This window comes from Centruroides sculpturatus, unplaced genomic scaffold (genome assembly GCF_000671375.1).
Source record: "Centruroides sculpturatus isolate CEXI.00-Female unplaced genomic scaffold, Cexi_2.0 scaffold11, whole genome shotgun sequence".
Taxonomy (NCBI): domain Eukaryota; kingdom Metazoa; phylum Arthropoda; class Arachnida; order Scorpiones; family Buthidae; genus Centruroides; species Centruroides sculpturatus.
The window spans coordinates 116346-140403 of record NW_019384501.1 but is presented as its reverse complement, the minus strand read 5'-3'; the positions used below and the strand labels follow the sequence as shown (position 1 = coordinate 140403).

General features: G+C 30.8%; 1 protein-coding gene and 1 non-coding gene across 7 annotated transcripts in view; one reads left to right on the top strand and one right to left on the bottom strand.

Moving 5' to 3' along the window:
* Positions 1 to 24058, top strand: part of LOC111622061 (period circadian protein-like) — a 78336-nt gene that overhangs the window by 43386 nt on the left and 10892 nt on the right. For all 6 annotated transcript variants that reach the window (XM_023364378.1, XM_023364375.1, XM_023364377.1 and 3 more), the window contains 10 exons: positions 6685 to 6839; positions 6966 to 7041; positions 9633 to 9739; positions 9826 to 9979; positions 13229 to 13343; positions 14933 to 15041; positions 15203 to 15240; positions 15759 to 15877; positions 18556 to 18668; positions 22966 to 23625. In XM_023364378.1, the coding sequence (XP_023220146.1) occupies positions 6685 to 6839; positions 6966 to 7041; positions 9633 to 9739; positions 9826 to 9979; positions 13229 to 13343; positions 14933 to 15041; positions 15203 to 15240; positions 15759 to 15877; positions 18556 to 18668; positions 22966 to 23625 (1646 nt within the window). The remainder of the gene's footprint in view (positions 1 to 6684; positions 6840 to 6965; positions 7042 to 9632; positions 9740 to 9825; positions 9980 to 13228; positions 13344 to 14932; positions 15042 to 15202; positions 15241 to 15758; positions 15878 to 18555; positions 18669 to 22965; positions 23626 to 24058) is intronic.
* Positions 994 to 1138, bottom strand: LOC111622107. The gene has a single exon (XR_002756196.1). It is a non-coding gene; the product is annotated as a U4 spliceosomal RNA (small nuclear RNA).

Here is a 24058-nt window from a genome sequence, read left to right as displayed (position 1 = left end):
GTTGTAATAACCGTCGATGGTTAAGTAGTTAGATTATATACGCTGGAAGAGGAGATCGGATCGGAGGTCCGGGTAGCGTAACTGGCAACGCATCTGCACGGTAAGCAGGAGTTGTGGGTTCGAGTCCCGCTCCGGGCCGATTTTTTCTCCCAGCGGTTCCAAATTATTTAAATTAATTAAAATTATTTATAATTATTAATATTAATAAGAGATGGCGCCTAACGCTTACCTCTAGTACCAAATTGATTACGTAATTTATCTAATAAGTAGCATAAAACTAGCCCGATAGATTTTCGGCAGTCTGTTGGTTGTAGCTATAATTATATATCGGGTTGGAGATGTTTGTATATATATTACGCCTTGCCGGGGCTTGCGATGGCCGGTTGAGAGCCGTATGGGAAGTAGGACGTGGGCACTGAATGTGTCCCCAGCCGGCGTTGTAATAACCGTCGATGGTTAAGTAGTTAGATTATATACGCTGGAAGAGGAGATCGGATCGGAGGTCCGGGTAGCGTAACTGGCAACGCATCTGCACGGTAAGCAGGAGTTGTGGGTTCGAGTCCCGCTCCGGGCCGATTTTTTCTCCCAGCGGTTCCAAATTATTTAAATTAATTAAAATTATTTATAATTATTAATATTAATAAGAGATGGCGCCTAACGCTTACCTCTAGTACCAAATTGATTACGTAATTTATCTAATAAGTAGCATAAAACTAGCCCGATAGATTTTCGGCAGTCTGTTGGTTGTAGCTATAATTATATACCAGAAGATGGCTATTTTTATCACACCAACTTTGGATAAAAGGTAAGAAATTATACCTCTCCTTGCATATTCCAGCAGTCAGGAAACTAAATAGACAGCTCTGGTGGTCATGGAGAGCAAATGCCAGATCTATAGAATTTTTATGGCCAACTCTTCACTAAAATTTTCTTTCTGGTTGACACGGGCAGATGTGTTGGTCATACCAAAAAGAGTCATTGCACCCTCTACTCCTCCAGGAAAACTTATCCTCTATGCAGCAAACAGTATGGAAATTCCAACATATAGTACCTGGCTGTTTATAGTAAACTTTCAACTAGCAATAATTGCACTTCGGTCAGAACCTCATTAGTAACGATATCACCTCTGCGCAAAGCTTTTTATAGTAAACTTAAATCTCCATTGAAGTTTTTCCTGGCCCTTTATCATAGCTGATGTTGTCCAATCAATTCTGGGTGTCGATTTCTTGATGCACTTTTAACCTACTCATCAACATAAATCATAACTGCTTGATTGATGGCACAACCAAAGTTAGATCAAAAGGATGGATGACAAAAAGCGGCCAGATCTTACTAATATCACAGTTCTATCGGGTAATTCATCTTACCATATTATAATTTGCTGTCACAATTCCCAAGCACACTAACCCAGACTAGACAAATCAAAACAGGCAATCCAGGTTTTCCACCACATAGGAACACATGGTCTGTCTTAGTTGGATCTGTGCATCTGCAAATGAAGATGAACACATGCAACACCTTCATCAGACTCCCACATGACTCCAAGAAGATGAATTCACTCACTCTAAACCTATCAAAATGTGCCCTTGGTCAGACTTCAGTCCCCTTTCTTGGATGACTAATTACTCCTTCCAATATTCAACCCTTACCCGAGAAAGTGCAGAGCATTCAGAATTTCATACAGCCACAAACAATTGCTGAACTATGTTTTATGGCAATGTTAAACTTTTACTGTCATTTCCTTCCAAATGCTGCAGCCATTCAAGCACATCTACATGATCTTTTCAAAGGTATCATAAAGAACAATAAGTACAATATTCCTATAGAAGCAATAGCTACTTACAACCAATGCAAATCTGACTTAGAAAAGGCTGCCACACTTCTTTTCCAGCCTAGTAACAGCAAGCTCTCCTTAATGTTCGATGCTTCAGATCTTGCCATAGGACCTGTTCTCCTATGTCATACCAACCAAGGTCCAAGTCCTCTTGCCTTTTCTCCCGTAAATTTTGACAGACACAGAACAGAAGTACAGCATCTACAACAGAGAACTTCTTAGCATATATGCATCAATCAAACATTTTCAACACCAACTGGAAGAAAGACACTTCTTCATCTTTACCAACCATCAACCACTGACTTTTACCTTCAACGAAAAGTATACTTCCAGTTCTCCCCAACAACTCCATCAACCCAACTTTATTGTTCAGTTCAGCACAGATATCAGACACTTACATGGATCTGAGAACACTGTAGCTGACACACTCTCTTGAACAACATCCACCCAGCAATCTTCCCTATAGCTGCAACCTCTTACACTCAGCTCTAAGTTGTAGATCATCTGTGATACTTCAAGTAATAAAATCTGACCTTACATCCCAGTCAACTTTTTCCAGAAAGTTTTTCATGCTGTACACAATCTTCACATCCAGCACTCAATCAACTCACATGTTAATGCAGGAATGTTTTGTAAGGCCATCCATGCACACAGACGTCAATCAGTGGTGTCGAGCTTGTGTCATCTGTCAATGTAGTAAAATCATCTACCATACATGAAGCCCTTTACAACACTTTGACTTACCAAAATTCAATCATGTGCACATAGGCATCATGGGATCACTTCCCCCTGCTGAAGGATTCTCATACCTCCTTATGTGTGTTGATCAATTCACTTATTGGCATGAGGTTACACCTATTTCAGTCATAATGGCTGAAACAATAACAAGGGCATTCATTTCAACATAGCTTGATTTAGATCCTATCCTCCATAATAACCAATCTAGGTCAGCAATTTGAATCTCAACTCTTACATAACATACTTTCTCTCCTTGGAATCAAGTGAATTCATACAACTCCCTATCATTCATCATCTAATGGACTAATGGAGTGATTCCATCTATTCCATTGACAGTAAGCTAGATTTTTATAAACTCTTCCCACCTTACGGACACTAAGATATCCTATTTTTAGCAACCCCATTTTGTAAAGAGACCAGGTTTCTGGAATGCAAAAGCAGGATGTCAGATTAATACAGTACACTGTACAATAACTCTTTGTTGGTTACAAATAGTTATTTGAAATAAGTAGCATATGGACTTAATATGACCCATAGATTTATTTATTGACCATATTTTTATACTAAGGAATAAATCACCTTATGACATGACCAGTAAGCTAACTTTTTCATTTGACCTTGTCTTGCCTGCAATTTAGTCCATTCTGAGCAAACAATTTCAGGAAATGTTGAACTAAAGGATAAAAAAAATACAGCATCTGAACAGCTGTTGACAAAGAAAAGTTGCAGGAATAAATTGTTAAAAATTAATGAAAAACACACAATATATATTATATAACCAAACACAAAAATAAAGAGAACAAGCAATTATTTATTGTAACATAGTTACAATGCTGGGCTGCATTTTTAATCATAATTTTAATTTATTTAATTTAAAATATATTCTCTCCATCTCAAATTAGTAATGGTTTGCCTGTGCACACCATACTTTTCCTTTTAACAATAGTTATGCTGGTCATCTATCTAACACTTTTCAGAGGAAAATTTTTGAATTGAAATGACATGACTTCCAGTATGCATCAGAAGTTTGTATATAGTTAATTGGGGCCTCCTTATTTGGTCTAGTCTTTCATCTATCTAATTCCATTCTTGATATTAAGGAAAGCTAGATGGATAACAGTGGGAATTTATAGTTCTACAATTTTTTCAAATTGCCCAATAAAGTACTAAAAACATATAGGCATAACACAAGAGTAAGAGACAACTATATATATAGATGCAGATAACAAATAGGGGTCCCTAATTTTTCTTTGCCTAGAGGTGTCAGAAACTCTTACACTGACCTGAATAACTCTAGCTTTGACTCCAGCTCTTTTAAAAACTGTATGAGGTTTCTTATTTACCCAATGCTCTACAGTCTGATCAATTACAGCTGTCTCTACCTAGTCTCCCAATTACAAAGTAGGAACTGGCATTTTAGAAGAGTTACAAAATTCTTTGTGCATTCATTTTAATACTCTGTTTAATACTTCTAAAAATGTGATACTTGAATGTATAATTCCAATTTTATACCACATTTATTGTCAAATTTTTGGAGAAGTTCTTCATAGGATAATGAACTAAATTTGTTATCCTATTATCATTCAAATAATAGGATAAATCATCTTTCCATTATTCCCAACAGTCACTCTCATTTTTCTTCTATCTGAAAAAATTTCCTTACTGGTGATAAAAGTGATTGTAAAGTCTTCTTGTGTGCAATATAGCAGTACTATTTGTAGTATTCATTATAAAATAAGTTACTCGGATAGGAAAGTTTAAATTAGTTAACATATCTTTATTGCACCATGTATACAGATCTGATTTTGTGACTTTCTTTCATCCAATTAACTCTTGTAAACCTGGTCAAAACCTAGTCAATACAGTAAACCAAAGTATCAATACTGGACTTTTAAGGTTTACGAGAGTTAATTGTTTGCATTCCAGTATTTATGTAATAAGTTATTTATTTCTTTCATCCTTCCTTATTTAGGGGAAATGTCTCAAGTTACACACATTACCAAAATTATTATGACATCTGTTGTTCATTACACTGTGCTTAAAAGCAAGTTTCGTAAAAAAATTGTTAATTATTTTAAGAAACCAGATTGTCATATTTCTGTTTATATAGCTGTAAAAGAATAAAATTTCAGCTTTATAAAATAAGAATTTATCTATGAACTTTTCATTTATTACTTACTTAAAAGTTTCAAATATAATAATATTTGAAACTCTTAAGTAAATAAATTCTTATTTTACCTTTCTTATTCAAATTCTTAGTAAATAACTGTTTAAGATTTAAGTGTTCCTCACAACAATTAGCAGAACATGTAACCAACTCATGGCATCAAATCTGACTTGCAACATCACCAAACTTCTCACTTTATTTCCAGCAGTAATCAAAATGAAAAATTGGGACAAATCTGAGTTCAATAGGTTAGATTATTTTTTAAATTTTTTCTGTTAGTTTAGCATATATTTTTAAGTAAATAATAAGAAAATAATATAAAGAAAATGTTGATAACTGAAAATATTTAGCCTGCTCTGCTCAACACCGTCTAATAGATTGTTTTTTGCTTTTTTATTCTTATCAGTTCATATGTGCAAGATATTCAAAAATATCTTGCACATATGAACTGATAAGAAGTGATAGTAATGTTGAGATAACACAGGTATTAGCAGTGGCGTAGCTAAATATTCCTGGAATAAGTAGAATTGGTGCACCCCCTTGTTCCTTGAAAGAGGTCTGGCGAAATTTATTTTGAACATTTAATTTAAAAATATATATCTAATTATTTTGATTTAAAACCTTACTTAATAACAATTTATTTGAGATTTGAAGCATTTCAACAATAAGATATTCAATATAATAAATACACAAAAATAATAATAAAACAAAATGTAATTCTTTAAGTACGGAGTACATATTGATAATAATATTTACTACATATGATATAAACTGTATTGACAAAATGTATACAAGTTTAGTTTCGTAAGAAATACATAGTAATGCATGAAAAACCTTCAAAATTGTTTTCTTGCTTTATCATTTGCAAATTAATCAATCACTTTCTCCCGATCAAGTTGACAAGCTATTGTTTTTTAATTGATATAGTTTGTGACTAAGCTAACACTTTGTTGTGACATGCTACTTCTTAAATAAGTTTTGATTATTTCTAGTTTTGAAAAACTTTGTTCTGCTGTCGTTGTCATTGCCCATAAAGCTAATAAAATCAGGCATTCTGCAATAATGTCGGATACTTGAGGCTTGCAATGTGAATTAAAAGTAGTTTGGCAACTTCATGTATAGAAGTAATTTCTTTTACCTAAGCATAAAAACACATTTTAAATCAAAGCAGTTGAGGTCCAAAACAAGGCAAAATGTCAGAGTGATATACCAATTGTAACAATTTTGATCCTTCCAGAATATTTTTATCAGATGATGCAACAAGATATGCAGGTGATAAACACTTAAAAAGTGTACATAATTGTCAAACATATTCAAATTTAATAGTTAATTTATTAATTATCAAATCCAAAAACTTTTTACAAATGTTTTTACAAGTTTTTATTTTGCCCTTTCTAACTTGACACCCTCATGATTCGTGCGCCTGGAACAGTTTGCTCCAACTGCTCCATGGTAGCTATGCCTCTGAGTAGCCAGAAAAAAAAAGGGAAAAATCATTTTACTTAAGATTGTTTGAAACTAGAATATTTAATCATCCTAAAAAGTTTTTTGCTTTTGTGACAAGAGACAAAAACCGAAATGTTTAAGAACACCAACGTTTATTTTTTAACTCTTTCTGTTCTTGGATGCTAAAAATACCTTTTTTTATGCCCATTATGGATTTGGTCAAACCCATAGTAGAGATGGTCATGTGATAAAAGACAGGACATAACATACCAATTTTAAACCTCTCATGAAAATTTCTGAGGTTTTGACTAAAACAAAAGTCCCTGGAGCAAAAAATTGATGCCTCTATTATCTTGGTAATCCTAATTATATAGTTCAACTTTAACTTTAGTAGTACTCTATTTTTTAATTTTAAATATTTTTGTAGAAATTAAATTTTATGTAAAAGTTAATAATTTGTAAATTGCTTTTTACAATATTCTTTTATTTTTATTTGTAGATATAATCAGACTAAAAAATTTGATAATTGTAACCAACAAATACAATATCTGCCATTTCAAATTACTGCTCATATTGATAGTCTTGCTTTTATGGAAAAAAATTCTATTATATGTCTTGTTGCTGAAGTTATTCCTGTAGTGTCTGCTTACAAAGGTAATTTGTTGTCTTCTTAATGTTACAGTATTTTTTTAATAGTAAGAAGACAACTTTTAAAAGTCTGTCTCTCTTAATTTTTTATGGCATGGTTTTAAAAAGTATATTGGTGTTTTCAAATTATAGTTCCTGGAGAGATTCCAGCTATGACTTTTTCTACAAGGCACACTGTATCATGTCATTTTAGTCATGTGGATAACAGGTAATTATTTAGTTCATATATATAATATTTTCAAAATTTTGTATATTAAAAATTGTAAATTTATTGTAATTTGAAATCCATTTTATTCATTTTTTATTTACCTAATGAAATTCTTCTTTGTAAGAAACAACTCCCTTGTCTCCTTTGTAAACTTAAAAATGATAAAATATAAAATTCAAGATGTCATTGATTTATTTATAGAGAAACAAATCTAACATAGAAACATTTCTAGATAAGTTTGGCAATATACATACATACAAGACATTGGCTGTACACGAAGTGTTTAGCTGGCAGAAAAGAGGGTAAGGGAAAGGGAAAGGGGGAGATGAAGGAGGGAGAAGAGATATACAGTAGAGAAAGGTAGGATCCCTCTGAATGGCGTACATAAGACTACAGTACCCTCTATGTTTGATGTTAGCGTACAGTTTTTAGGCTGCAAGGCCAGAGTCCCCCGAAGGGTCTAAAATAGGGGTGTCCAACCTTTTCTTTCTCTGGGCCACATTGGAAGATGTCATGGAGTTTTGGGCCACAAGTATATTATATATATTTGTGGCCCAATCCTTAAATATACTTGTATATTTAAGGATTAACATGTCTAAATTATACTAATAAGTATTAAATCTTTATCATGAAAAAGGATATTTTAAAAAATTACTTCTACAGACACTTTCAATTTTTACTTAGAAATAGATAAATTAATTTATTATAAAGGAGACAAACAAAAATTTATTTGAAAAACACAAATATTTGTTTTATTTGGGTCTGTAATTAATAAAAAANAGACACTTTCAATTTTTACTTAGAAATAGATAAATTAATTTATTATAAAGGAGACAAACAAAAATTTATTTGAAAAACACAAATATTTGTTTTATTTGGGTCTGTAATTAATAAAAAATGACAAAACATCATTTTAAAGTGCATTTTTATTCGACTAATATATTTATAAATAATATGTAGCCCAAAAAGTAGCCAATGTGCCAAACTAAAAATAAGGGTAGCCAACTTTGGTGCAAAGTAGCCAAATCATGCAATGCTGGAAGGAATACTAAATAAAGCTGGAGTTGGGACTGAAAGGATTATAAACCCAAATGTGGGGAAAGAAGAGAAAGGACAAAAGATAAAGGTTGGAAAATTAAGGGTCCATATTTGCATAACAGAAAGTCTATTTAACCTTTCTCACTACTTTTAACCTTTTGGCCTTTCTCTCCTTTCCATGCATTTGGATTTATAATTCTTTGAGTCTCAACTTTAGCATTATTTAGTATTCCTTCCTCATTCACACATTTCCAAGTATTTGAAAATATTTCCTTTCCACTCAAAAATAAAATATGTATAAAAGTTTACAGCTTTGTGAAACTTCTTATTTTGAGTTTATGCCATTGAAATAAATAAATAAAATTTAATTTAAAAATTTGTCGCTTTTGTTTACACATTTATTGGGCCACATTGGAACTTGCCTTGGGCCGCGCGTTGGACACTCTTAGTCTAAAAGAAAATCTGAATGTAGCGAACACCAATAATTGAGTGTTATGCCATGAATAGATAAGTGTGGAAGTTAATGCCAAGTGGCTGTTATTAGGAAGACTTATATCTACTTAATACTAATAAAATTGAACATGATTGCAAATCTTAATACTACTTAACAGCTAGACAGACAGCATGACAGTTCAGCAACAATAGCTTTGGCTTTATCCTGAAGATAGGCCAAGAAAGTGATTCCACCACACATTTTCTTTATTTAAATATCACTTTGAGAGATGGACAGATAATCACAAATACATGTTTTAAGCAAATATACCACCTCTACTTTATCCCTGTGGTTTCCAATAACTTGTATATGATCAAGCTTTTAGCTTAGAGCCTTTATAACTTTAATTAGAAGGGCTTTCTCCCATTGCACAAGTATACTAGATAAACAAAAAGAACTAGTGTATATGGTGAATATATATCCTCACATCATGGAATGATATGGCAATTAACTAAATTTTGTTTACAAAGCAAGGGGGCAATCTCTATCCACAATACACACACACACAGAATTATCAAATGCAATAAGACTATCCATACCACTCAAATCACTGCACATATAAAGGACCTGTAAATTCTTGAAATCTTTAAATCAGCAAATAAAAGCAATTGCATTAACTAGAAACAGGTGGAGTCTATCTTATTGTGTGGAAGACATTTTACAACTCCCTGTAAAGCTCTCCAACTTCATATTCCCATCTCATTAAAATATGATCTTTGGCTCATAATATTTATTTTTATCATTTAATCTTTGTATATTTATATATTTGTCTTAATCATTTACATTTATATCTATTTATCCCATCTTTGACATATTGTCTGAATGAAACATCATTTAAAAGTTTGCAAGTTTTCCCATTCAGAATTTAAGCGTGAATTTGTTACTTTCTCTGGCACATTGTGTGTAGAATGTTATTTCAATGTATAATTTTTAAACCATTTTCAAACATGTTAATGATAATCTTCTAATTTAGAAATGTTAGTTAAAATAATTAATTTTAAAAGATGTTAAGTATATGATCACAATTTAAAACTAACAAGTCATATATATTTAATTACAGTGCTGTGCCTTATTTGGGATATTTGCCTCAAGATATGATTGGTTATTCTGTCTTTGATTTCTATCATGTGGATGACATGCCACAACTTAAAGATATTTATGAGTTAGGTAATATTAGAATTATTTAATAAATATTTAATAAAATATTTTGGTAAATATTTATAATTACTAATTTTTTGTATTTTTTTTAATAGTTGTTAAAGAGCAAGGATGTTCTTTTCGAAGTAAACCATATCGTTTTCGTGTATTTAATGGATGCTATATTACTATTGAAACTGAGTGGTCATGCTTTATTAATCCATGGTCTTACAAATTGGAATTTGTAGTTGGCCAGCATCGAGTGTTAAAGTAATCAATAAATAATAATAATAATAATAAATTATTATAGCTATTAATTTGAATTATAATTATAACATAAAATTAACAATACGATAATGGGTGTACAGAAATTTAAGAGCCACTTATTAAAGAGCTAATAAAATCGATATTACATCGATTTTATCAGCTCTTTATGTTAATTCAGACTGAAACAAGGTCACATGCAAGGCACAATATGTCAGAACCTGTAATGAGTACCATATTGATTATTCAGTCAGGCAAGCAAAAGTGAGGAGGAAAGGTGATCAGTATCTTACTCAAATGATATGCCATTACTAAGAAAACATTGAAAGAAAAGATAGAAAGACAACCTGTGATCATTTTGCAACTGAAAATATTTGAAGAACTACAACAAACCAGATATTGGCCCACACGAATAAAAATGCAGGAAATGCTAATAAGCATAAGGTGGAAGTAAAAGCAAATGATTTGAGTAAAAGGTTGAAACAAAAGTATTTTCTCTGTTCGGTATGAATAATGATTATCATATACTTCCAAGCAAATGCTTTTGGTAAACAAATAAAAGGTTCTAGATGGTAAGTTACAACACCTTTAATCATGTTTCTATGTTCTATTGTATTAGCTGTATTCAATTCATATTAATCATACATATGCTGGCCTTTGTTAATTAGTGTAGATATCCAACTAACATCAACACTAGTGAATGTGCATCTGGCATCAGAAGTAGCTTGTATGTTTAATGTGGTTTTCCATTTTGATTAATGTACTCATCACCATGAAATCTAGGTTTTTCTATTCTTATGTGGGGCAGTCAATCACACCAATTGCAATTGGAAAGTGGTATTTATTTTGACATAGCTGTTTTGCTTCCATGACAGAATGATCTGTTGTTGGAAATTTTATTGAATGATCAGCCTGAGCTATTATTTTCTCCACAACATTGCTCACAGTTTGTGACACTGTTGATTGCTCTATACCAAGTTCTTCTATACCTTTTTGGAATCCAAGATCAGCTAAATATCTGAAACATGTTTTTACTTTTGTAAAGAAGTTAGCAGACCACCGCATTATTCAGTCGTTACTAATAAAAAATTGTGCACCAACTATTCGAGCTATTTATAAATAATACAATAAATGTTTTATTATATTCTTTATGTAACATTTTACAACAAGACAACAATTAATTTATGACAGACATATACTATATTTAAATAATTTAGAATAATACCTTATGGAAATCAAAACTTACTTCTTTTTCAAACAAGTTTTTACAAAATAATTTATGTAAGTATGCTGCTACATAGAGTTTTTTAAATTTGCTACATACAGCTGATTGAATATACAGATATAGACTCTTCTTTCATAGACATATTCTGTAATGAGATACGTCAAATTGGAAAAGAATTCTGTTATGGTAGATTATATCCACACATACAGTTAGCAAAAGACCAGTCCCCATTTAAAAAATAAACTCAAATTTTGTTTACAATGCTCTTTCTTATTTCTTGGTCTTTTAATTGTCTGCTATTTACTTTCTCTTTTTGCCGTTGGGCATCGCCTATCATTCTTCCGACTTATCAAGAACCTTTTACTTGTTTACCAAAAGCATTTGCTCAGAAGTATAAGGTAATCATTATTCATACCAATTAGATAATATGCTTTTGTTTCTTTTGCTCGAAGCATTTGCTTTTACTTCTACCTTATGCTCATTAGCATTTCCTTTGTTTTTATTCATACAGGCCAATACCTTAAAATCACTGACTTGTGAAGAGGAACAAAGTTTATAACATTTAACCTTCCTTAGATTAACTATTTCAGACATGGTTAACATTAACAGAAAATAAACCTAGATAAAAGCAACTACAAACCACATTTCTTGCAGTTGAGTCTACATCTGACTATATGCATGTATTTTAAAGTATATGCTTATAATTCAAAGTAAATGCTTACTTTTATTCATACAGAATACTTATTACTAAAGCAAAACCTTCATTTAAAAGAATTTTCTTCATGCTCAAAGTATAAGATTTTGCTTCTATTTTTATTCATATGGCTAAGAGGATTTCCTTCAAATTTTACAAGAATAAGGTAATGCTTGTTTTTACTTTTATGGCTCATTGAATAGATTTGAAAAATGAGGTACTGCAGAATATCAGTAAGTAATGAGCAGACTAATAACTGTGAAGATGCCAAAGTAACTAGGGCAGCAGAGCAAACTTCCAAGATAAACTCTGAAATATCTGTTTGAAATAGGCTGCAAAACTTGGTTTAGCAGTAAGAACTCTGTAAAATATTAAAGTGAAGAAACTAGGAATCACTGCACACAAGGAAATAGCTATTTCAAAACATTCCTTGAATCAAGAAAATCACACAACCAAAAACTTATTAACATAGGTTGAAGGGTAAGATTTTGGATGATGAAATCTACTGCCCAATTGACCCATAACAAGTTCCAGGACTGAAGTTTTATCATTGCAGTAACCAGTCAGAAGTCAAAATGAAGTTAAGTTTACCACTAAGTAGAAATAAATCTCTTCAAAATTTTTGATATGGCAGACATTGATGAATGTTGTCACATATCTGAACCCTATATCTCAGTTAGAACATGTGTGGTGATATGTACTTAATTGAGTATGTTAATTAAGAAGCATCTGCTTTCATTCATCTTGGAACTTTATAAAATTGAGGAAGTTTTGGTCTGATCCGAACTAGCTTGTGTCCATTATGAAAGGCAAGTTGTGAATCATTTTAACACTGTAGAACTGAATTTTGTGGAAAAAGAATATGCTCCAAATATTCTTCAAAATCAATTACAATAACAGGTTACTGTGATTGATTTCGAAGAGTCTGAAATATCAGTGTAGGCTTTGTTGCGGATTGTATCTTTACTGAAGAGGGATTGGCAAGAATTCCAATCCAAAATGCATTTAAATAAAATATCTGAGAATTAATTATCTTCTGAGAAATTCTTGAACTTGGGTGAGCTTTGGATTTGAAGGACATAATATTTTGGTTTATTCATCAAATAAAAATCCCTTTTAAGTAGTTATGAAAGTGAATGAATGACTTAATTAAATTAAGAAACAGATTGTACTTTCCATATGTTACTGCATATCTTATTTCTTTAATAAATCTTTTAGTACATTAATTAAAAAAAACACTTATTGGCTTACATGAATGACTTTATTTATTTCCAAATATAATAGCAGCAATTAAGAATTTGAGAAGTATTCATATATTCAAAATCTTTCATTGCAGAGGTCCAGAAAATATTGATGTTTTCAAACAGAGCAGCAAAGAAATTACTATTGCTGAAGAAATACTGAAAGAAAGTGAGAGAATTCAAGAAGAAATTAAAAGTATTTTATCACAGGTAAAATATACTTTTAATTTAATAGGATGAAATAGAAATAATTATTTAAACTTTTAAAATAATTAATACAGTAGATCTCTGCTTTTGTATTTTAATTAGTTTCTAGCTGGAGAATTATTAAGCAAGACATCAAATTCCCCATAAGTTTAACGTTAACAAAAAATTATGACATTTTGTATACTTATAATAGATAATTTATACCAGTTTTAAAATAAGAAGATTGTAATGTGAACAGTTGTAAAGCAAAAGTCTAATGAATATATATCAGAAACTGACTTTTTTCATATTAACACTTTTTAACCATTTTATATTAATTTTTTGTATGTACAGCATCTCAATAGTTTGAGGATCCATATAGTTTGAGGCTCTACCATAAGCCAAAGTACACATACTCAACCAGAAACACGTAAAATTTATATATTTCAGTAATTCAAATCAAGTGTATGATGAGATTCCATAAACTGAAATTGTAAGTACACTGAAAGGCATAAAACTGACTTTCAATATACTGCATTTATGAAATGATATCATTGCTATTTGCCCCCTATTGTATAGCATATCAATTAATTGTATTTTAAGTGCAATATATTATTATCATTATCATTACTAAAGCAATATTTTTATATAAAATAATGAATGTATTCAGGGCTGGCTCAAGAGTTTATGGATACTCTAAACAGATTTCAATCTTGGTACCCCATAGAGAAACAAAATAAAAATAACCTAATATTTTTTACTTATAAAATTCAAAAATAATATATACACAAATTAAATCACAAGGAAACAATAAACAAACTGAAACAAACTTTTCTTATTTAAATTGTAACTTTCTGAGCTTTCTTTTTAGCAAATTCAGTAACAATATCTTTTATATCTATACTTTTGCTATTTCATGTTCAATTGAAATTAATAATGATCCAATTAGTCTTTCTTGGACTATTGATGAATGAAGATTTGTTTTTATTTTCACTTTTGAAAAAATTCTCCAATGACAACTGAGATTGGAAGCATTAATAAAGTAAGCAATGGCTGCTCTTCCTCAATTCTTATTGAGAGAATTCTTCACAAATATCTCTCACAACATCTACCATCCTATGGGTACAGCATCATTGAACTGTTATGCCTTGTTGAGAAACTACACAACCTCACACCTATTTAATGAAAAATATATCACTCTCTTTGACTTTGAGGCCTGTACCTTGAACCTTGTTTTTGTCAATTATAGGACTCTCCCTGTGAATGGTTGAAAACAGAAAAATATCTTCTGTTTTCAACCATTGAAATGTTTTCCAGTAATCTTTTTCTCTTGAACAGTTATTGTTCCTTCTCTAATTTGTTTTGAATCTTGTTACTCATTTGTTACATCTATTGACTTTCTGCACACAAATGCACTCGTAGACATTCAACAGCAATCTTTACCATTTCTCTAAATATTTTTTAGAATTCAAATTTCTATTAGCAATCAACAATTATATCTAATAATCTATGTATGAATTTATCAATAATCTCATTTCGAGTGAGATAAACTTTTGCATACATAATAATACAAATACATAATAATATAGAGAATAAATTTAAATATTTTTCAGCCGATCAAAACATGTCTATCAAAACATCGTAATGATAAGTGGAAGAGAGAGCTATCTTCTGATATTAATTGCTTAATTAATGATGTGAAAAAGGAAAGAAATGAAGAAAGTATGTATCTAATTTCATAATAAATTTATTGAATGTAAAATCTTATGTTATTTGATTTGTTTGATTATCATTTAAAAACTTTAAATGATAGTATTCACAAAATTTCATACAATACAGTTTTAATTGTAAATAATTAACATTGATGACATAATCTTTAACAGAAGATGATCAAGCTGGAAATGAAGGATGTAGTTGTTCTGTAAGTATTTTATTTGCTTCAAGTTTATTAATTATAAAAACTTTTCTTGATATTTAATGCTTAAAGATGCTCCCCATTTGTGACAAGATTCTATTTCAAATATATAGTTATATGTTGAACAGTTACAAGTTAGAAATTGCATTGTATTAATATCTTTGAAAACTTCTTACTTAAAGAGCATATGATACAACTTCTTTAAATGAGAAGTTTAGTTTTTATTATTCTATCTTAAGACAAGGAGTCAAAAAGAATGTCTTGTTTGTTTTCTTATATTAGACAATCCTGTATTTATTATTAATTACTCATTGCATTTAAATTCTAAATTGTAATTCACACTATACTACTCATACATAAAAATTGATATTCATATATCATTACTCATTATTCATTACTCAAAAAAAGAAAATATGATTTAGAGATGATTATTGTCCAGATATTTATGTATCAGTCATAAATAAGAGAGTATCTGCATTAAAGAATAAAATGATTTTCTTATTGGAATTTAAAATATAAATTAGGATCAAGGATCTGTATTAATGGGAGAAATATCACCTCATCAAGAATTTAATGATTCTGATCCATTAAGTGAAACACCACCATCATTTCAAGAGATGCGCTTTAAGGAAAACATAGAAAGGTGAGATATGCAAAGTATTTGTTAATTTTACATATATATAATATTTATATATATATATAATATATATATAATATTTATGAAAAATAGATATATTGTATGTATAAAGGAAACTTAATGGAAATTTATTCTATTTTTATATTTATTTGTAGCATGAAAATGCATTTCAGACAGCTTTTCTTTTAAATGTCATAAGCATTGTAATAAATACGTTGTACATAGATACTAAACTGTAAATACTCAAATTTCCTTGAAAGACTTTTCAATTTGGATCATTTGTTAACAGAGCTATTTTACTGCGTATCTTTCTAGGGATCTCTTAAATCAGAAGTGTTACTAAAAATAAAAGGTTGTTACAGAATATCACCATTCTGATGCTAAATTCTCATATTGATGTTCCAAAGTCAAAAAGATAGCCACATAAAAATTTTATCATGCATGAATACTCACATATGAATAAACAAGGCAAAGGAAACCAATTCCAAGAATGAAATTATAAGAAAGCAAATGTTTTTTACTGTGTTGCATGGGATGGGCATTTTTAAACTAACTGACCTTCATAACTGTTAAAACAAGGGGATTGCTGTCCACTTGTTAAGAGGGGTGTTGTAAGAAAGAGAGAGGGGGAAAGGGTTGTAAGATTAAAGATCATAGAACAACTTCCACACAAGGGGAAGGAATCTGCATCTCAAAAGTTTATAATGGCATTTTTTTTCACGGCTTTGTAAATCTCTAATTGTTCTAAATATCTAAGTCGTTCTTTGTGGGTGATGCTATGTAGGAGGTGGGCACAGCCAAAATGTACATCTGTGCTGGGGTCAGAGGCTAATGCAATGTTGGTCAGCCTTTTCAAAATGGAAGTTCAATGTTCTTTGAGATGGATGTTTAAAGGTCACCCTGTAGCACCATGTATTCTAAGTTGCAGTTGGTATCTGAAATGGGAATAATATATATACTAGGTTGGAAGCACATATCTGGATGGTCTTTAGTGTTGCAGAGAAGGGTGAAAACTGATAAACATTTGAAAGCTAATCAAAAATTATTGTTGGAAGGTTGGATCAGTTTGTTGTAGAATTTTCTCACGGATGTCGGAATCTCGTAAACCATGTATCAATTGTACTCTTAACATCAGATCTTATGACAGATTTTATACAGTCCACATCGTTACAACTAAACTTGAAATTTGCACTTTTTGAGAGTTGTTTTAACAAAGTCACATAAATGGACTCACCATTATATTGCACTATGGAGAAAAATTTATGCTGTTTGGTTAGATGATTTTGTAGTAACTTCATTAATTCAGCAAAGGTTCACCTAGAGGGTATTTCTGATGCCCTAGGTTGATCAGTAGCTGATAATGCTTCAGTCCAAGACAATTGATTAATATCATTACTTTAGCTTCTTCAGTAATGGCATCTGTTCCAGTTAGTCCTTTGATTTTGAAAAAGTTATCCAGTCATTGGGAATAGTTTTCAAAGGTCTTGGATGTTTCATCGTAAGTTTCGAAGGTTAAGGCTTGCATTTGGAGAACTCGTTGAACTGATAGTTTTGGTTTCATCTCCATCGACTGACTATATAGTTTCTTAATGAACACATTTAGAGTTGAAATTAATTCCATAAGTTCACTTATTTTTATATCCTTTTTATCCTCATTGCTAATTGTTATGTCTGTAAAATAAATGACTCTTGTTAACATATATAATTAACTTTATTATAATGAAACATAAATTTGTGATAATACAAATGTAACTTTGTGCCTCCAGATCTAAGTGTCACTACAGCTAACGCACGACTGACCGAAGACAAAGGAACACAACGAAGGTCAGAGGTGCGGAGTTGCCTAACTAGGTCAAGGGGTAATTCGGTGTGGGTTATCCCCTGGATGTTTACATATATAACAATTTGTCACTAGAGAGAGGATTAGGTGCCATTTCAGTTAATTAAGCATGGCACTGTAAGTAACCAAGGATGGTTATATCATATTTAAATATCTCTGGAAGAGGAGATTAGACTGGAGGCTCAGGTAGTGTAACTGGCAACACATTCACAAGGTAAGCAGGAGTTGCGAGTTTGAGTCCTGCAGAAAAGTAGCCCAATATAATCACTGAAAATTAGCCCAATGTAATCCAGTAGTTGTTTGGCTTTGCAAAAGTATTTTTATGAAATTTTTGAATTATGCTTGTATTGTCGATATTGCATTATTCTCATCTAATAATTATACAGGCATTTGTGATTATATTTGTTATTAAAATTTAATTCAACAATCACACCACACAATTGCAGTCACAGATATCTTACTTTCAGAAAAATGTAGGCTAATAAGAGTAATGGGATATCTATCACTCCCATTAGCATTCCTCTTCCTCATAATTCCCCATGGTATAATAATAATTAAAGAGAAACCACAAAACAAGACTCTGAAAACAGAAATGAAAGATGCTCCTTCAGTTTCTTCTACCATCTCCACAGACATCAAACAAGAAAGAATATCTAGGATCTTCAATAAAAGATATTGAATTCTTTTCAGTAACTTCATCTGAGTTTGGTTTTTAAACTGCATTTCTTTAACTGTTTAAATTTATTTGTTACAAATGACTTAAGCATACAGTTTTATTTTCTAATTACTATTATTAAGAATTTTTAAAAATAATGCATCATTAATATAAAACTTAAAATTTTAGATTTTTTGCAAGTCATCCTAAAACATATTCATCTGATGGTTCTGGTGGTGGTAAATGTGAAGAGCGGCAGACACCTAATATGATTACTGATGAAGAAAATGGAAAAATAACTGGTGAATTCCGTTCCAAATTTCCTAATTAGCATTTTTTTCAAAATTAAATTAGTGTATTATTAGTTTATAAGTTAAAAATATTCAACAACGTAAGATTGGTGATTTATATATAGAGAGAAGTACATCACATTGTGAGTAGACAGGAAAGAAGTTATGGTTGATATGTCAACAAATAATTGTTGTGAACCATCTAAAATTAATGCATATAATGAAGAACTTGAACTGATAATATAGTACACGTATGTAATGTGTAAGCATGTTAAACAGAGTTGCAATTCATATTCCATTCCAGTGTTGCATTTTTAGGCTTTGTTAAATTTAACTACATTATTTTAAAATTTTTCTAATTACTAAAGTCATTAATTGACAGTGACATATCTATCTATTATAATACTAATACAAGATATCCAAGAAAGATATTTGACTTATATTATGCAAATTCATAACACAAAAATGTAGCTATTTATTGAAATGTTAAATTTGGGAATTTGTTAAAAATTGTCAAAAAGTCAGGAAATTTGCTTCCTTAGCTGTCTTGTTGATTTTTTGCTGACAATATGCTTGACTAAGTATAGCCGTCTGCAGGCAGCAAGAAGCAATGTGGTTCAATACAACTTATGAAAAGGAGTGCAGAATATATTCAGGACCCAAAATTTCTCCCAAGCTTACACAAAATTTTTGCAAAAATTTACAAAGTACACAAAATGATAAATAATTTAAATGGTATTATTTATCATTTTTCATTTTAATAATATTTTGGTTGCATAACAAAACAATTTCTGATTTTTTTCAGTTTATTAATATTTTATAAAGGCCAGGAAATTTATTAAGAGAGAAATCTAATGAATACAGTGGTGCCTCGTACAACGTACTTAATCTGTTCCAGGTGCACGTCCGTTAAGTGAAACGTCTGTTATACGAAATGCATTTTCCCATAGAAATACATGTTAAAACATATAATTCGTTCTGCAGCATAAAATAACCGTACTGTACCATAAAAAATGAAAATGGAGCGGACACCAATTATGCCGGGTAGTCAGATGTTGTGAGGAGGAGGTGGAAGAACACTTTCTTTACACATTCATACAGATACAGACTTTTTACACATTGCAGCGGGTCTTTTTTTATTGTTTTTTAATCGGAGTCAGATTCAGGAGAGGCTACCGGAACTTGCAGGGTCAACTTCTCTTGTTCCATCCTTTGTTTTTTGCCCGCTGGCTTCTTGAAAAACATGACCAAGGTGGTCTGTTTCTCTTTCTTCTTTAACACCTGTCGGAAATGACGGACAAAGGTGTCATCGTAGAGATCATTGATCCTGTTGGCCTCAGCTCTGTTTGGATAATGAGTGTTGGTAAACTCCTGAACCTCTCCCCATTCGACAAGAAAGTTTTTGTCAACTTTCACTCCTGATGATTTCTTGCTTTGTTTCAATTGAAATCACCTTTCTTTTTTTTTTTTTTAGAAGCCATGATGCATTATAAATGACTTAACTTGCCAGATTATATGATACGAATAATTCTTTATTAATTAAGATCACTAAACACTTCTACGAGCTACTCTCGCTCCGTTTGTTTTTTACAACCTCTTTTCGTCCCGCCACCTTGGCATTTACACAATTACATTTCGTTTATTTGAATCGTCAACATATACTGTATTACATTACATTTAATGTTTATTTAAATCATCAACATATATTACATTACATTTCTACTTCAGATATACTAATAATACATTCTAATAATACTAATATATTCTAAAAATAGCAGATTGTCATTGGCAACAGCAAAAGAGTGGAAACATCATTCACACTTGTTCGAAGAAAGTCCATTGTTCGTCTCACGTAACTGCTGAACGGAAAGTCCGTTGTTCGCAGCAAGTCCGTTGCTCGAGTCACATAACGGTCAAACAGAAAGTCCGTTATTCGCAGCGTCCGTTATTCGAGGTGTACGTTATACGAGGCACCACTGTATATACTTTTGTACATGGATTATATAGAATTTGTTAATGAATAATAAAAAATAATTGCTTTTTTTTTCCTTTTTTTCAAAGACATGTAGATTTATGATTGTGGATTAATAACAGAATTTTAATAAAACATTTTATTTTTGATTTTAATAATTTGGCAGTTATAAAAAATATATAACTGTTAATTAGAAAAAATAACTAATTAAAACATCGGAAAAGCAGAAAATATGTGCATAGGAAGTCTAGTGCTGTTTTAATTTGTCAATGTAGTATTCTGTAAGTTGGTCAGGAAAAGTCATGGAAATAAAAACAAAAATTTGAATAGGAACCCTGTATATAGTAGAAGTTTATTAATCTGCACCTATCAGAACTATCTACATCTGTGGGAATCTTCATCTTTGCCAAAAATGCCATTTTACCAGACATTTTGGTACTTTCACAAAATTCAGTAAGTGATATGTGATTTGAACATTGCAGACATTGATGTTTATATTGTACCAGCTGTATACACTTTTCTATGCTTCTGATTTGTTTACACACACTTTTTAATCACTCTGAAAGATGATACAGTGCATGACTTGGACTGTACCACAAATCTAATGGGTTTGTGAGTTTCAACATTTTTAAACTATTAATCAACAACTTGATAAAGCATACTCTCCCTGTAGATGCTACTAAAATAAGAAAAAAATTATATTAATATTAGTTGTTAGAATAATTGAGGAATCATAATCCACGAAGACCTTTCTGTACAAGTGTTATGTTCAACGAGGCAGACCTCGGTGGAGGTTGAAAGCGTTTGTGGAGTAGTTAAGAACATAACACTTTGTTGAGTAATAATAATCCACGAAAACCTTTCTGTACAAGTGTTAAGTTGTTGGAAGTCGTTTTGAATTGAGGAATCACATTTAGAAACAAATACTGTTTAAATGGTGTATAAATTGTGTATTATTAATGCCTTGAAATCAAAACCTAGAAATGTGTTAAGATGTTGTATCAATAATTAAGAACAGTTAGTATTAAAAAGGATAAAATCATCCAAAAATCAATATAAGTATTTTAAGTTTATAAATACAGTAGCCCCTTGTTATATTGAGCTTGTTGGGAGACAAAGAAAAAGTGTGATATATCTGGCAGCACAATATAACCAAGTAATAAAAATTCTGGGCTTATACTAAATAGATTATTCATGCTATGGAAACTCTATCCTGTATTCTTTCATCAGCAAGTTGTTTCTGATATAAAATAACCTTAGTTTTGCAATACTGAATTTTATTCATGGTTATATCATATTAATTGATGTTTAGATACATCTCGATACCATGAATGCCTATTTAGCATTATTGTTTCTTTAACAATGACATTTAAAGACAAACACTGTGAATGTAAAAACAAAATATCAGTTGCGATTTTATTATACAGTACTATATTCCATAATAATTTGCTTATTAAAAATTTGTATACAGTCGACCCCCTATAACACTGTTGATTATTCTGTTTTATATGAATTCCATGTTGTACTAGTCACTTAGATTTTACAAATACGTGAGCCGTTCACAGCCTGTTACATGTATTTGTAAAATCTAAGTGACTTGTACAACATGGAATTCATATAAAACAAAATAATCAACAGTGTTATAGGGGGGTCGACTGCAATTTATATTTTTCAATAAAAATTAGAAATACAGTAATTGAAAATTTAAAAAATAAACATTGAACATATACTAGAACATGAAAACTTATAAATTTACAGAGTAAATATTCTCTAAAAAGCAAAATAAAGTTACTACTGTATAAAACTTATAGAACTTTCTGTTCAGAAATAAAGAAATCTTTTCCTTACACATTACCTGGTGAATTCAAAATGTCACACCTTCATGTGAATTGACGCAATACCTTCAATTCACATAGTCGTAAATTTCAAATTTACAGAAACTTTTAAATGAGGAGACAGTACTTAAAACCAATAAATAAACAACTTTTGATATTAAAAGGAAACATAAATGATAATTGATCTGTCCACCTGTTTTGCTTATTTAGATCTTGACAAATTTATTGTTTCACCTGCAGTGGCAGTTTCAAGGAAAATGGTAGGAATAAATTATCATATTTTGTTGCAAAAAGAAATTAAATGGCAATTGATATTTTAAAATTTATTGACTTAAGTGCTTTTAAAATTTGGGGATAAAAAAAGTGTGATATATCCAAATCCACAATATAACAAGGCAAGATATAATGAGAGGCCATTGTACTAAAGTAAAAGAAAACTTATTTAGATAATAAATAGAAATATTAATTGAAATTTATTTATTTTCTTTTATTTCATTAAAAGATGAAAAGGATAAACATTTTATTCATTGCACTAAATCATCAGGAAGATATGACTGTAGGATTCAAGCATCTAGCTGTGGTTCATCCAAATGGAAAATGTCTTCTGTAACAACTGCAGATTCTGGAAATGGATCATTGCAAACAGTTGAAAGAATGCAGCCAATGGACAGCAGCAGTGGAAGTAGCAGTAGAGGCAGTTATGATAATTATCCTCCTTGTCAAACACTCACAGAACAAGTGTTATCACAACATAATAGGATGACTCACAAACATTTAAAGCAAAGAAAAAGCATACTGTCTTCATCTTCAGGAGGACTGACACGTAAAGAAAACCATCGTTTGAAACGTAGTGGATCTCCACAGTCCTGTGAACACACAACAGGAGTTCACAAGCACAGTAAAACTAATAGAGGTCAAATGGTTAGCACTGTTACTGTTCCAACACAAACGGATGCATCATTGCCTGTTTCATTCAATCTTGCATCTCCATTTTCTTTTCCTGGATATCCAATTGTTGCTCAACCACCAACCTCTCACTCGACAACTGTTAACAGTTCAACATCATCTTCAGTATATCCACCATCACTGGCTAACTTTGCTATTCCTGTTTATGGATACTTGCCACCAAGTAATACATCTGCCACTCCTTTTTTCATGCCTGGTAAAAAACTTTTTTAATTTATTATAAAATAAAAATTATTCTTCATTGTTGTTATATTTATTTTTATAATCATAGTGTAGAACTAGATTGCTCATGAAAAGTTAAATGATAATTTTAAGTTTTGAAATATTATAAAAAAAAAGCATACATACATATTAAATAAGATTTTTTATAAAGGTCATATTATATTTGACAGAATAAAAAATGATAAATAAAATATCCTGTTTATTTTAAAAATATGCAAACATTTATTGCAAAAATAGATAATTATTATTTCTTTTAAACAAATAAAACTAATAAGATATAGTTGTATGATTGATTATTCTTTATTGATTTGTAAGTTATACAGCAATAATTCATATTAAAATAATCTAGTTCAGCATTTCTGAAACTCTGGGTTGTGACCAATTATTGGGTGATGGGTTAGTAACAT